General features: G+C 56.2%; 1 protein-coding gene and 1 non-coding gene across 51 annotated transcripts in view; one reads left to right on the forward strand and one right to left on the reverse strand.

The window, feature by feature from the left end:
• ANKMY1 (ankyrin repeat and MYND domain containing 1) overlaps positions 1 to 8,263 on the reverse strand; it is a 95,545-nt gene extending 87,282 nt beyond the window's left edge. For 10 of the 50 annotated variants that reach the window (XR_010149970.1, XR_010149971.1, XM_054679665.2 and 7 more), the window contains exons 1-4: positions 5,062 to 5,175; positions 4,368 to 4,530; positions 2,044 to 2,233; positions 107 to 250 (exon numbers count right to left, since the gene is read on the reverse strand). Coding sequence is in view for 41 of the 50 variants with exons in the window: in XM_054679665.2 (XP_054535640.1) it covers positions 107 to 250; positions 2,044 to 2,233; positions 4,368 to 4,513 (480 nt within the window). In the remaining 9 variants the exon portion in view is untranslated. Of the gene's footprint in view, positions 1 to 106; positions 251 to 2,043; positions 2,234 to 4,184; positions 4,531 to 5,061; positions 5,244 to 5,484; positions 5,795 to 6,417; positions 6,709 to 7,899 lie in introns of those variants that run through there. The other 40 variants (XM_054679652.2, XM_054679649.2, XM_054679664.2 and 37 more) reach the window with 17 other exon arrangements.
• A 1,936-nt stretch (positions 8,264 to 10,199) lies between these two features.
• Positions 10,200 to 11,224, forward strand: LOC100609955 (uncharacterized). The gene is made up of 2 exons (XR_010149972.1): positions 10,200 to 10,296; positions 10,939 to 11,224. It is a non-coding gene; the product is annotated as an uncharacterized LOC100609955 (transcript).
• Positions 11,225 to 14,679: the final 3,455 nt, after the last annotated feature.

The following is a 14,679-nucleotide window of genomic DNA, read 5'->3' on the forward strand; positions in this document are numbered from 1 at the left end:
GTAGCTAAACAAATAAACTTCCCCAGGACCTAAATATCTTTTTGTCCAGTGGCTTAGACACACACAGCCACTTCGACCCCAGCTGAACACATGGCAGCCCCCTCACCTGGAAAAGCCGTGTCTTCATGTACATGGTGCCGTAGCCTTCTCGGTGGCTGAGGTAAAATGTGCCCGTGAAACTGGAGCCATCTGGCCACATGTAGGTACCCAGGCCATGGCAGTGGTCCCGGTAAAACTGCCCATGGTATGACTGTGAGATGGAGAAGTTGGTGAGAAATTGCGGCTCTTCCAGAACCTGACGGGATGCCCTTGAGGCCGAGCCACCATGCCTGGTTGGCAATGAATGGGGACCACCCAGGGCTGTGGCAGAACTCAGGGATGCCTGGCATGCGACTATTAGAGTCGGCACCTGAAGCACCCAGAGGGGTTACCAGGCAGTCGGCCTGATAGCCAGGCTCCCTCTGTGTCTTCTCCTCAGGTGGGGGACTGTGGGGAGGCTTCAAACTACCTAGACATCCTGAGTCAGGAGAGCATGGACTTGCCTTCTCCCTGGTGACCTTGACCTTAGGTTTGGAGGGTCCTGTCCCCACTCAGGAGCCCCATGCTGCTGAGCTCCCTGCCAGGTTCACAGGTGACAGGCTGGCTGTAGGCCCCAGTAGGCACAGGGGAGGACTCTGATTTATAACTCTTCAGCACTGGTTGGACACGTGAGCTCCACAAACAACAGGAGTGAGTGTATCAGAGCCTGCCCCTCTACCAAGGCCTCCAGAGGGAAAAAGAATGTGACATTTGGCCGGGTGTGGTGGCTCACATCTGTAATTACAGCACTTTGGGAGGCCGAGGAAGGCGGATCATCTAAGGTCAGGCGTTCAAGACCAGCCTGACCAACATGGTGAAACCCCGTCTCTACTAAAAATACAAAAATTAGCTGGGCGTGGTGGTGCATGCCTGTAATCCCAGCTACTCAGGAGGCTGAGGCAGGAGAATCACTAGAACCCTGGAGGCAGAGGTTGCAGTGAGCCGAGATCGTGCCATTGCACTCCAGCCTGGGCAACAAGAGTGAAATTCCATCTCAAAAAAAAAAAAGAATGTGACATTCATGACAAGGGCTTCCAGCCAGGAGACCTCATGCTGAGTGCCAAGCACCACCTTTTTCTCAGAAACAGGGTGGGCCTGGAGTGCCCGCACAGCCATCCATGCTCACAGTCCACCCAGACCTGACCCCGACGTGAAGGGCATGGCAGTTTTCACAGCTTCGTGTCCCTTCCCTTTCTTCTGACAACAGATGCCCTCTCCCTACAGAGAGGATTCCCCAAGGGACCCAGCCCCAGTGCCTGGGCCAGGCCTGGCCAACCAGAGGACGCCTTACCCCTGCCCCATCTTGATGCACTTCATGCATCCCCAAGTCAGACCAGCGTCCTGCTGGGGCCTTTCTCTTTCCCAGGGGTGTTTGATGCCACCCCCAGGGGCTGGGCAGATGGAACAAGGTCAGTCTTAGAACCCCCTCGTGGAGATGGAAAGAGAGAGGACCTGGTTACATCATTAGAATCCTGGATCCAGCCAGGCCTGAGGCTACCTTACCCCTGGACTTTCCATGGCAAGCGCCAACAGAGGCCTTTTCAGTTTCAGCTGCATTGAATGTGGGCTCAGGACCTAGCCTGGGGGTGCAAAACTTGTTCTCATTTTGTATTTTAGGACATTCGCTGCCTTCTGCTTAAGCCTAGACACAGGCAATTTCACCAAGGTAAATATACGAGTCGCTATGGTATTTCATAATTTTAAAACGTCTGCCCAGAATAAGAACTTATCTTCTTAAGTCACAGCTTCCCAAACCTCATCCTGGGACCCCAGCAAACCATGGGTGTGATTTTGGAAGTTGGGAAAGATGCTGTTCTCTGGACATTTCTCAAGGAGGAAAAACTTTAGCCTAGCATCCTTCCTGTTGATGGGCCTAAAAGTTCCTGTCCCATCACTCTTGGAAGGATAAAGGCCAGCCACCAGAGGCCCTAGGGGAGGAGGCGGAGAAAGTGTGGAAGCAGTTACCTCGCCTGTGGGCCAAGAGAATTTGCCATATCCAAGCTTCATGTTCAACCCAAACTCCCCCTGGTACATGCAACCATCCTGCCACTCCTGCACACCCTGGACGAGCTGGATGTAGGACTCCCTCAGGTCCTGCGCCCTCAGCGGGCCCTCAGCTTCCTCCTCTTCCTTCTCAGGGGCTGCTGAAACATCCCTAAAAGGACAGGAGCAGAAGGAGGGAAGAGTGAAGTGGCTGCAGTGCCTTCAGTGACTGCTGAGCACAACCCCCGAGCACAACCCAGCATCTCATTTCATCCCACAGTCCCGGGGCAGGTGCCGCTGCATCCCCACTCCACTCGGAGAGAAAACTGAGGCACAGAGGGTGCGGTGATTGCCCAAGGCCACACAGGAAGTGGAATGCACAGTAAGGCTGCCAACGGATAGGAGTGATGCTGCCAGGCCCTAGAGGCAGGACCAGTCGGCCTGTCCAGCCCGGGCCTGCTGGTGGCATCTCCTGAGATCAATGGCCCTCTGTCCCACTCCAGATGCCTGCAGGACGTGGGTGCCCACAGCAGGGTCCTCATTCAAGGGCCAGCAGTGCCAGCCCCAAGCTGGACAGAAAGCAGACTGCCCACACATGTGGACCCATGGAAGGTCGGAAGGCAGCTCAAGAGGCAGCCAGCTCATACTAGGATGGACAGGTGGATAGGTGGACAGATGGATGGATGCAGGGCTGGGGAGTATGCTGCAACAGGGGGGAGCACAAACCAGGGTGGATTTGCCATAACTCATAGGGCGTCCACAGACAGACAGGGCATGTCAGACCCCCCCCAGATGGACAGGGCGTCTCAGACCACCACAGACGGATGGGACGTCTTAGACCACCACAGATGGACATGGCATCTCAGACCACAAAAGGCGTGGTGCCTCAGACCTCCACAGATGGATGGGGTGTCTCAGACCCCTACAGAAGGACAGGGCATCCCAGACCAACACAGGTGGATGGGGTGCCTCAGACCATGAAAGATGGACAGGGCATCTCAGTTCCCCCCCAGACGGACAGAGCATCTGAGAACCCCACAGATGGACGGGGCGTCTCAAAGGGCCTTCCGTTCTCAGCTGTGCAGGGCGGCCGTCCCTGGCCAAAGTGCCAGCAGCGTCCCTGCCTAGGGAGGGTCCTCTTCCTGGCCTGTGGAGCCGCCTTCTCATTGGCTCCCCACATGGTAGTGAGAGAGGATGGGGGAACTCTGGGCTCTTCTGCTTCTCATAGGTACACTCATCCCATCATGGGCTCCATCTTCACCACCCCATCTAAACCCAGCCACCTCCCAAAGCCCATTGTTGGGAAAAGGGCTTGTGGGGTGCCTGCATAAACAGGCCATGAAAATATGGGACAATAAGTTGTGGAAAGCCACAAGAGGCCTCTGAGGAGGAAAGCCTCCTAATTGCCATCATGTTCCCATGCCCAGAGCGAGATCCGCTCTCTTATCTGTAAACACTGTGTTCAAGGAGAAAGACTCTCCTTTGAAGCACTGGACTGTGGACAGACGTGCAGGCTCCTAGCTAAGCCCGCTCCCACCAGTTACTCTCCGATAAGTTAAAAGATATGCTGTTCGAGCACAAAGGAGATTCACTGAAACTGCTATTGCTACAGATTACACCTATGACGCGCTGCCACCCTTTCACTGTTTCGCCCTGAACATCTGCTTCTCAGATCTAAGTGTACTCAATAAATAGTGTGGAGACCAGAGCTCTGAGCCCTTTGCAGCCTCCATTTTGCAACTGGCCCCCTGGCTCCCCACCTTTCAATTCTTAACCTGTCTCTTCTCAATCCTTTGTCCCCACTAGACTTTGGGCACTCTACGGGTGGTGTTGAGGCTGGTCCCCAACACCCATCACACTGGGCCAGGGCTGGGACTGAGTTTTGGAGGCCCACAAACAGGGACAAGCACGATGGGGTGACAGGGGGACCTCGTGAGATGCTGCAGTGAGACTCCAGGGCAGCCCCTGGCCCAAAGCAGCCCTTGCTGTGAAGAACAGAGCTGTGAAGATGGAGACAGCTTGGGAGCCCCATCTGGTGAGGGAAACGTTCCCTCCCTCCACTAGGCGGCGACACGGGTGGCAGAGTGTGCAGGCAGGAAGGGACATGAGAAGGTTCCAATTACCATCTATTGTCGTTTTCCTCAGTGGTTGCTGATACAGTGTTGAGGCTTTCAGATTTCTCCAGAAACTAGTTTCTCAGGGAGTAACACAGTTCAGCGATTTTTACTGCTTGCCTTAAGGAGAATCCCGGCTAACCCTGGGCCCCGGGTCAGGGTCGGACCTCCCTGCTGGAGGGTCCCCCGCACCTTGTGGCGAAGACAGCATAGTTCTTCAGGGACCCCGGCTCCTCGGCAGCAGGGGTCTCGCCGCCCTTCCCCTCTAGCGGGCGTTGGGGGCTGCCAGCCCCAGAGACTTCGTCCTCTAAGCTAAGGGAGGCATGGGCCCCTTCCATGTCTGTGGTCTTCCAACCTGCAAGCGACGTCAGGACCGCACATTTGCCCCCAGGGCTCCCGCCGGGAACTCAGAGGGCGCCCGAGGCCCCGCCCGCGGCCCCTGAGCCTCAGAGAACCCAAGGCCCTCCCTGAACCGCGCCGGAGCCTGGGCCGCCACCCACAGGTCCCGGACCACCATCCCTGGGAGTCCTCAGGGAGACCTGTCGGAACCATGGGTAAACTTCACCCGCGTCCCCAGGTGTCCCTGTCCCTTCGTGGGCGGGAATCACAGCAAGGGCGGTCGCGGCCACGTGGCCAGGCCAGGCCCGCACCCACTATCGCCCAGGAGGCGCCGCTAACAGCGGGTCTCAGCCACGGGCCTCTGAAGCCAGCGCTCGAGGGTGGGCTCGGGAGACGCCGCGCCCACCTAACCCCACGCCCCCAGCCCCTCGGCCCCTCCCTGGGGTGGGGACGGCGAGCCTGGCCCCCCCCCCCCGCACCCGCCGCCCCACGGAGCTCCGGGATCCCCCTAGCCCCGGCTCCCAGAGCCCCTGTCGCGAGACCGCACCAAGCAAGACTCGAAGAGCTCGCGCCGGACAGCAGGGAGACCGACGGGACTGCAGCCACCGCGGACGCCCGCGCTCCCGTCCCGACTGCTCGCCAGCCCTGCGCCTACGGAGAGCGTCGCGTTTCCCTGGAGACAGCCCCGCCCCATGCCCGCTGCCACTCTCCGGCTCCGCCAATCCCCCCGCCAGGACGCACCCGGCCCCGCCTCCGGGCGTGCCCGCCCTCTGTGACTTCAGGGGCTTGGGGCCGACACCCCGCGGGCCTCGGTGCCAGCCTCCCGCTTACCCGGTCAGCCCTTGGGCCGAGTACCCCTGGGAGAGAAAGCGCTAAATTCCCCCAACACTCCCGTGATGGGGGCACAGGGACCGCCGTGAGACACCTGAGGAAACTGAGGCCCAAGTGTTAATTAACTTGCCCTGATCACCTAGCACGTGGAGCCACGGCTTGCTCAAGCCCTGCCTGATTCCAGCCCCGGCCTTTGTTCATTCAGTAAATGTGGAAGGCGCAAGGGTAACTCGAGGCCTGCGGAGGGAACGAGATGAGGGAGGCCGCAAGTCACCGCAGAGAAGAGGGATTGGCTGTCTTGGACCGAGGGCCTCGGGGAAGGACTGCAGGAGAGAGGATTCTTGATGGGGCTTCACAGGATGCGCAGGAGCTCTCCAGGCTACAGAGCGCATTTCAGGAACTGGACTGGGATGTACAGAGGCACCATGGTGGGAAACAGCTGGGCCTTCCTGCAAAGAGGGGAGAGGCTCTTGGAGGTGCAGGGCTTGCGTTTCTCAACCCAGACTGCCTCAGGACAGGGCAGGGGGTGTGAAGAGCTGATGCCCTGGCCCTCCCCACTGGCTAGCTTTCCGGGGACTAAGGACTAAGGCTGGGCCAGGAGTCTGGGGTTCTAGGGGCTCTGCCTCCACACGCCAGTGCCTGTCTGTTGAGTTCACTTCTCTCTAAAATCTCATTTTACACCACGACCCAGTACAAACCACTCAGAAAAACGTTTCATTAAAAGTTCGGCATACTACATGCATGCACTCTAATATTTTCATGTAGTCTATTATTTCTCTAAAAACTAAAATGCTGATCATGACCCACAGAATTGATTTCACAACCCACATTAGTTGTGAATTACAACTTGCTAAGGAGTCAGAACCAACATGTAGAAACCCTCTGTTCTTAGCAAGCACATTCTGGTTACACTGTGGGGGACTAGCACCAAGTCCAGGAGACAGAGGCTGGCCCAGACTAAGTGTGGCAATGAGATGCAGAGACACTTAGGATGAATTGGTTCCCAATCCATTACCTCAATGGGGTGGGAGCATGATGGTTCAAGTAGCAGGCTTTGGAGCAGAAAACCCACCTCAACCATCGTCCAACCATAAAGGGTGATGATGATTCATGAAACAGTCCAGGAGGAGGAGGGACTTCAGGTTTTGTTTGATTCATTTCAGTGGCCCAACAGTGGCATCAAGGACCTTGGCTCTCCCATCTCCTCTGCTTTCACCCAAGGCTGGCTTCCCCTTATGGCCATGAGAGAACAGAGGAGGCTTCCAAAGTGCTCTCTCCTTCGTGGGTTATTAGACACCAAGCTCATTCCCAGAGCAGTCACGGGAGTGTGGCCTTCACTTTTGGCCAGAGACAGAGCCAACTCCTAGAAAGTGGAGGGAGACAGTGTCCCAACCTAATCAATGGCTCCCATGAACGCCAGGGAAAAAAAGGCAATTCCACTCCTCCATCCTAGGAAAGTTGGAGTCCTTCCTTAGGGTGGAGGAAGTGGGAAAGAGATGCTGATAAGACCTCCACGGAGGTGATGTCTGGAGCTGCAACCAGGGAAGACCTGGCTGCAGACATATTTGAGTCTTTAGCTCAAGAGTGAACCCCAGGCTGCAATAAAGATCTGACAGTTACCAATGCTAGACGGCTGATGGACAAAGCAATGACGATAACCCAGAGAGAGACTGTATGCAACTGAACCTTCAATTGCTAAATGTCTGCAGGGCTGTTGAGACAGTTGCTTTTCAGTGTATCCATTGCCTGAAAATTACCAGATGTCAGAAAAATTGAAGGGGTCTTAAATGGCAATTTCATGGACATTAAGTGATATTAAATCTTTTAAAGTTACAATGCTGACCCCAATAAATTACTTAGAAATAGCAAAAGGAATAGTGTGGTCTATGAAGATGTGATGAAAATAGAAATTAGTTTTATTTTATGAGCCATGTGTTGTAATACATAGAAAAAAATGCACCAATTACAAAGCGGGCCACAAAAAGGAATAAACGTAAAGCCGACAACGCAGTCACTAGGGAAAGGGTGAAGACACGGGAACCACGCAGCCCGCCGTCCACGTGCACCGGGTAGCCACGGGGCCCTAGCCGGACGCGGACGCGAAGTGGGCAGGCCCGGCCAAGCCACGCCTCCGCGCCAGACGCCGCAGTAGAGTGAGCAGGGCGCTGCGAGCAAGAGACACAGACGCAAGCCCAGTGCCACAGGCCGCGGGGGCAGGGAGGACGGCGCCCGGGGACAGAGAACATGGGACGCAGAGCGGTCCAAGGCCCCGGCGCCCTGGTGAGGCCCAAACCTCCCGCCATGCCCCGGCCCCAACGAGACCCAAGCCCCCTGCCCCAGCCCAGCGCCCGCGGGAGACCCAAGCCCCAGCCTGGTCCACCTCGGAGGCCTCTAGGACCCGGGGGCGCCCGGCGGCCCGCCCGGCTCCCTCAAATAGACTCCTGGGCGGGCGCCTGAGCCCCCAAAATAGATCCGCAGGGCCCAAAAGCAGACTCTTCGGCGGGCGCCATGGGACCGGGAGAAGCTGGGCGCCGCGGGGCCGCCTCGCCCGTACCTCCACCGTTCGTGCGCGTCGCGCCCTCACTCTTCCTCGGGAGCGCGCGAGCCGCGGGCGCGGAGGAGCAGCTGGCGCGCGCGGGAGTCACGCTGTGCGTCAACGTCTCCCGCCAGCAGCCCGGCCCGCGCGCGCCCGGCGTGGCAGAGCTGCGCGTGCCCGTGTTCGACGACCCGGCTGAGGACCTGCTGGCGCACCTGGAGCCCACATGCGCCGCCATGGAGGCCGCGGTGCGCGCCGGCGGCGCCTGCCTAGTCTACTGCAAGAACGGCCGCAGCCGCTCGGCCGCCGTCTGCACCGCGTACCTCATGCGGCACCGCGGCCTCAGCCTGGCGAAGGCCTTCCAGGTGGGCGGGCCTTTGGGGGGGGGGGGGCGGTGTTTCGAGAGGGGCGTGACTTCCGGGGACGAGTTTTCCGGGCGGGGCCGGCTTCGGGATTGGGACAGGCACTTCCGGGAGGGGCGGGTCTCTCTCGTGAGAGAGAGGCACTTCCGGGTTGGGCGGGGCCCACTCTTAGAGCGGGGCCCGCCTTGGCCCTTGCTGGCCATTAGCGCGACTTGGGGTTATTCAGTACACTTCTTGTTTGCAGATGGTGAAGAGCGCTCGCCCGGTAGCAGAACCGAACCCGGGCTTCTGGTCTCAGCTCCAGAAGTATGAGGAGGCCCTCCAGGCCCAGTCCTGCCTGCAGGGAGAGCCCCCAGCCTTAGGGTTGGGCCCTGAGGCTTGAAGCTTGAAGGCCTGCTGCCTGGAGGAAGGATGTCCCTGCACTGATACAGAAGGCTGGTCTTCACCCTTCTTCCTCACTGTCATACCGAGTTTTCTTTGTGTGTGTGTGTGTGTGTGTGTGTGTGTGTGTGAAACATAGTGCTTTTAATATTTCCGGCTGAGCTGATGCACAAATTATCTTACAGACAGAAAAAGAAATACATTTGGTAAAACATCGAAGACAAATTAAGAAAAAGCAAATAGGGATCCTCCATTATTTACACTCCAGAATCTTGAGTGTTTGGGGGTGCCGGCGCATTCTACCAGTCTCAGGGAAGGACATGAGTACAGACTACAGTAATCAGAATCTGAGTCATAGGTGAAATCAGGAAAAGCAACTCTTCTTGTGTTTATTTTTAGTAGTGTCATAAGAACGGACTAGTTCTTCCTGCGTGACCACGGATGCTTCTGTTTGAGAAAATGCATACCCACGTGGGACATTTAGATCAAGGAAGCTGTTGATGAAGACATTGTTGAAGGGCAACTTGGGTGATTGGGGAATTATTCTCTTCATCAGCCCCTCTGCAATACAGCTGGAGCTGTCCCATAGGAGTTCGGACAATTACGGACATCCTTTTTCTTTCTCTCTTTCTTTTTTTTTGTTTGTTTGAGACAGAGTCTCTGTTGCCCAGGCTGGAGTGCAGTGGCGCAATCCCGGCTCACTGCAACCTCCGCCTCCCTGGTTCAAGTGATTCTTCTGCCTCAGCCTCCTGAGTAGCTGGGACTACAGGTGTGTGACACCCCACCCGGCTAATTTTTTGTATTTTTAGTAGAGATGGGGGGTTTCACCATGTTAGCCAGGATGGTCTCGAACTCCTGACCTCGTGATCCACCCACCTCAGCCTCCCAAAATGCTGGGATTACAGGCGTGAGCCACTGTGCCCAGCCTCCTTTTTCTGTTACTAGAGAACTCCAGGACATTAAGAATTTCAAAAGCGATTTTTTCACCCACGGCTTCTACGGTGACAGAGTATGGTGTTCCTGTAGGGAAACAAAGCCAAGTTTTTTTGCTCCTTTCACTAAAGCTGCTTCATCCGGGGAGGAAGCCTGGTAGATTATAATATTTCCAGGGATAACAGTGTGGCACACAGATAACAGGGTAAGAAATTGGTCTATATAGTTTTCTGTGGGATGGCCATTCTCAATGTTCTCCAATAAACTGGGGTAATTAAAATATCAGGGCTCGGATGGAAGGTGTTGCACCATAAATGACACCTGCAGTGGTACTTCTTAAATGTCTTAATATTGCAAGTGAGGGTTCCCATTTTATCAGAAAATAGAAATTTTACCTGCCCAAGTTCTTCACTGAGATTGAATGTGCTGGCCATGGTGTGGACACTATTTACTTTATAATGCACATCTTGATCCCAGTTTATAAACTGGGCCTGAATATATTTCACAATTTCCATAGTGACCAGCAGACTAATGGGGATGAGGTACTGTTATAAGATGATGAACACCAGTATGTCAAACACAATGCTGTGAGCTGGAATCCTCTTTCAGGTACCAAATGTCACCATACTTTTTATTCCATAGCACGGCTCCCACGCAGCTCACTACAGACATGACCAGAGCAGCAGGAACCAAAGGGAGACCTGCCCATTGTCACTTTCTTAATCTCTGATCTCTTGAGGTGATTTGACAGAATTCTGCAGGAATTTGGTTTCAAAGCCAGTGTAAACAACTATGCCAGTGATCCACTGAGCATTTCTTTTTTTTTTTTTTTTGAGACAGAGTCTCACTCTGGTGCCCAGGCTGTAGTGGGCGCCATCTTGGCTCACTGCAAGCTCCGCCTCCCGGCTTCATGCCATTCTCCTGCTTCAGCCTGCAAGCTCCGCCTCCCAGCTTCATGCCATTCTCGTCCTTCAGCCTCCTGAGTGGCTGGGATTACAGGCGCCCGCCACCACGCCTAGCTAATTTCTTTGTATTTTTGGTAGAGACGGGGTTTCACTGTGTTAGCCAGGATGGTCTCAATCTCCTGACCTCATGATCCTCCCGCCTCGGCCTCCCAAAGCGCTGGGATTACAGGCGTGAGCCACCTTGCCCGGCCAATCCACTGAGCATTTCTAAGCTGTGTACCTCTTAACAAGACCCGGTCAGGCCCAATTGGAACAGGGCTTTTACCACCTAGGCGGAAGCTCAGCCATTGAAATGACGATCAGGTGCTTCACGGTCTATTTTTCCAGATAGGCCTAACAGCTGGTTTTCTGTTTGCATTTCAGCTGTTTCTGGCAAAGCCTGCCGTGTCTTACATTTGTCTCTCTATCCGGATTAGATGTTGCTATATGAACACATCGGGACTGTGTCTGCAGGAAGGAGCTCCCCATTCGAGGCCTTCACAGTGTCACCCACATTCACCTCTTTCCACTTAATCGTGTCCCATGAATCTTGTCATAACAGTTTTGTGTTCCTTAACTATTTTGTCTGCCATGTCATTTATGATGTATAACCTCTTTAATGCCTGAAATCATAAGAATAATCATCAAAGGCAAGAGGGTTGTATATTTTCCCGTTGGAGACACATCTGGAATTTGCTGCAATAAAATAATAATAAGAAAGCATTGGCAGCTTTGGTAAACTGCAGATTCAAAAATCGAGGGAGAAATGAGCACACGCTGTACTTGGCTGTACATATAATTGCTGACTGTGGGTTGCAGAAATTTCTCTCAAGCATCATCACCACTTTTGCTCAGTTATCAGTAGTAATAACAGCAATCAAAACTGAAACCGCTCCAGATGCCTCTCTAGGACGTATGGTTTTCCATCCTTCCTACTGCTTTCTTCACAAGAGAATCCTCCACCTCAGTGGCAGGCTGAAGGGCCCGCTCTGCGGTCCTGCCACCAGTGCCCTCTGAGGTCCATGGTCCCACGGCACCACGGCCGCCCAGTGCACTCGCCTCCACACTGAGTTTTCATTTTTCCCAGTTAAGCCCCATCTTCCTGGAACGCAGCTCAAGAGGGTCTCTGTCCCCTCCTGATGGTGAGGCAACGGTCTGCGCATCAGACCACACGGACCGCTGCACCACCATCTGCTCCATCCTCTCCCTCTGGTCAGCTCAGCTTATTAAACAAGCCTTGGTCAGGAAAATCTAAACCACTTAAGGAACTGGGCAGAAAGAAACTGAATGCAGGGAGAAGAAGGCTGGGGAGCCAAGGACAGGAGAGGAGACATAGGGGAGTCACAGGGACCTGCCACCCAGATCCCCACTGCCTGATGTCCTGGCTGTGGAGGGCACCTGGAGCTGCCAGCAGAGCCTCCTGCCCACCAGCTGCTGAAGCCACTGCATCTCCTTCCTCCCACCTCCCGGACCTCTCACTGGTCTCATCTGGGCACCGAACATGGGAAGCCCCTCCTGTGACAGGCAGGGGAGAAGGAGGCTGTGCTGACAGACGGCCTGGTGAGGGAACCCAGGAGGCCTCCAGCATCTGCACCCCTCTCCTACTTTGACCTCTGTTTCACCAACATTGCACCCCAACCTAAGGTCACATAGCTACTGTCAAGCCAACGAGGTGCTGCCTCTCCTGCCGTGTGAGGGTGGAACCCCATAAGCCACCACTGGAGGCATCCAAGCATGTTGATTCCTTCTTTAGTTCAGACACCGCCTCTCCTGGACATCCTGTGGCCTAAAGACTATCCCAGAATCAACACTCCTTAAATAAGAGTGGGGGAAGAAAAGGAAAATGTGTGTAATACATGTGAATCACAGATAACGTAGTCATTGGTTAATATATACAACTACGCGTATTTACATCCTGTATGCGGCAATGAGTAAAATACTGTGGTTGGTGCTTATCTGCCTTTTCCAATACTCGTTCCATGTTCTACCCTCAGCCAGTGCCTAAGCTGCTTATGGCCTTCACCTGGTGGCGTGACTCGATCCTTCATTTTTAAGGCCCCAGGCCCTGCATGGCTGCCCACACAGGTGCTGTGGCCTCCGTTACCTGTACTGCACCACCAGAGAGAAGTAGGAGGCACCACTCTTCCTGGCCCCCAAGCCTCACAAAGCCTCATGCCCACCTGCCAGAGCCAGCCCTGTGTTGTCTCATGCTTCCGTGGCTGGGCCGTGTCTGAGCCACCCTCCCAGTGAGACCCGGTTGTGTTCCTAAGCAAAAGCATCCCACCTGGGGACCGAACATCTCTGATGCGGCAGAGCCCAAAGCTGGGGGGATGGGAAGCACGGGTTTTGTCAGCCAAGCGTGGGGGTGGTAGTGAGAAGGGCCTTCTCTCTCCCCATGCCTTGTGTACCTGGGCCTCAAGCATAGGCCACACCTTGTTGGTCGCTGCCCCTCTATGCCCTGTGTCACCAGTCGGCACCACCCATCGCTGTGGACCGCGGCCCCCATCACAAGCTGGTGCCCAGGGCAGTCCCCATCTCTGTGGAGGGCTTGCCTGCCGCTGGCCTCTCTAGATAAGCTCCTCATGACTCATGCAACCTTTTCATCAACCCGGAAGGAAGCAGCCGCCGGTCTCCACTAGCGGGTGAGGAACAGTGGCTTGGAGAGGAGGGAGGACCTGGGCCTGCGGTTTCCCCCGCGGCTCAGCCCTGCTCACAACACCCTGATGAAAACCTCGGCTGCCCTTGCCTCAGGGCAGGGCACACCCTTTACCTGCTGACCTGGCCCTGGTGACAAGGGGACAAGGGCAGCAGGGCCCCGGCCAGGTTGAAGGAAACCTGTGGGTCACATCAGACCTTTTTAGCCCATCAGCTCCATCTGAGAACTGGTAGCTCCCTGGTCCTCTGTCGGGGTTGGGCGCGGCCCTGTCTGAACACTGCTTCTTCCTGGAAGCTTTGCTGCCCTCCCCAGCCTGCTAGAACCCTCCATGCCCACACCCACCTCCTAGTGGGTGAAGCCAGGAACCCCTCCCTCGGGTGCATCAGGGGAAGGCTGGGGTGCAGATGCCGCGCAGCCACTTCACTGCGCTGATCACCAAAAAGCTGGAGTATGAAAACTCCTGTGGGAGAAAGCCAGGGCTGACAGTCGCGACGTCCAGGCTCCTCTGCCAGGGTTAGAGAAGTCAGAGGTGTCTGCCCAGGCCTGGATGCGGCGTAGCCTCCCGCCGCCAGGGGGTGTCAGGCAGGCGGGGGCGGGGCCTCCTCGGGCGGGGCGGGGCGGGGCGGGGCCGGCGCGAGAGGCTCCTGCGGCTCAGTTGCAGACCCCGCCCTCTCGGCTCAGCCGCGCCTCCCGCACCATGGGGTGCAGTAGGGCAGCTCCTCACATACGTGCGCGGTGGGAGGCGCTCCCCTGGACCCCCGGGGAGGAGGTGCCACAGCAACTCTGGACTCCTGTGTGCAGAACTGGCCGCGGAGAGGTGCCCAGGGCGAGACCCCAACTCTGCTCCCTGAGTCCAATGCGGGGCTCTGGGTGGCAAGACCCCAAGCTCCCTGTGGTGACTTGCCCCCCGGACGGCCAGGCCCAGCTAGTGTGGCACTGCGTGTGCAGAACTGAGGTTCTTCCAGCCAGGAACATGGCCCGGTGGGCTCTGGAGAGCCCCGTAGAACTGGGGGTGCCATCGAAAACAGTCTGCCCTTGGCACTGCAGGGCCCCACCGGGCAGGGCGCTGAGGGCAGTGAGGAGGGTCCCATCTCAGCTGTCTTCCCTGTCAGCCTTGGATGCAAGGCTGATCCACACCTCTGGGTGACTGTGTAAGCCTAGGGGTTCCTGGTGAGTTTGGGATGGGTGCCCCAAGATCGTGGCCGTGTCCCTAAAGAGGGCACGTGGGGACCTGAGGTCCTACGGGAAAACTGAAATGATGCCTCAGTGCTCTGTCCCGCAAACGTGAACGCACACTCTCCCTCTCAGCCTTCCTTCCCGCCCCACGGAAGAAGGGTAGACACAGAGGGTTACACAACGAGGAGACTGAGTCCAGACACAGGAAACACTACTCAGGGCTGACGCTGAGTCGAGTGCGGTACCCGAGTCCAGCCCTGCACGGCCACACCTCAATGGAGCAGAAGAGAGAGGTGTCCTGGGTTCCTGGATAGTTCCCCAGCCCCAGAAGCCCCTTGTCCCTAGG

Source organism: Pan troglodytes, chromosome 13 (genome assembly GCF_028858775.2).
Source record: "Pan troglodytes isolate AG18354 chromosome 13, NHGRI_mPanTro3-v2.0_pri, whole genome shotgun sequence".
NCBI classification, from domain to species: Eukaryota; Metazoa; Chordata; class Mammalia; order Primates; family Hominidae; genus Pan; species Pan troglodytes.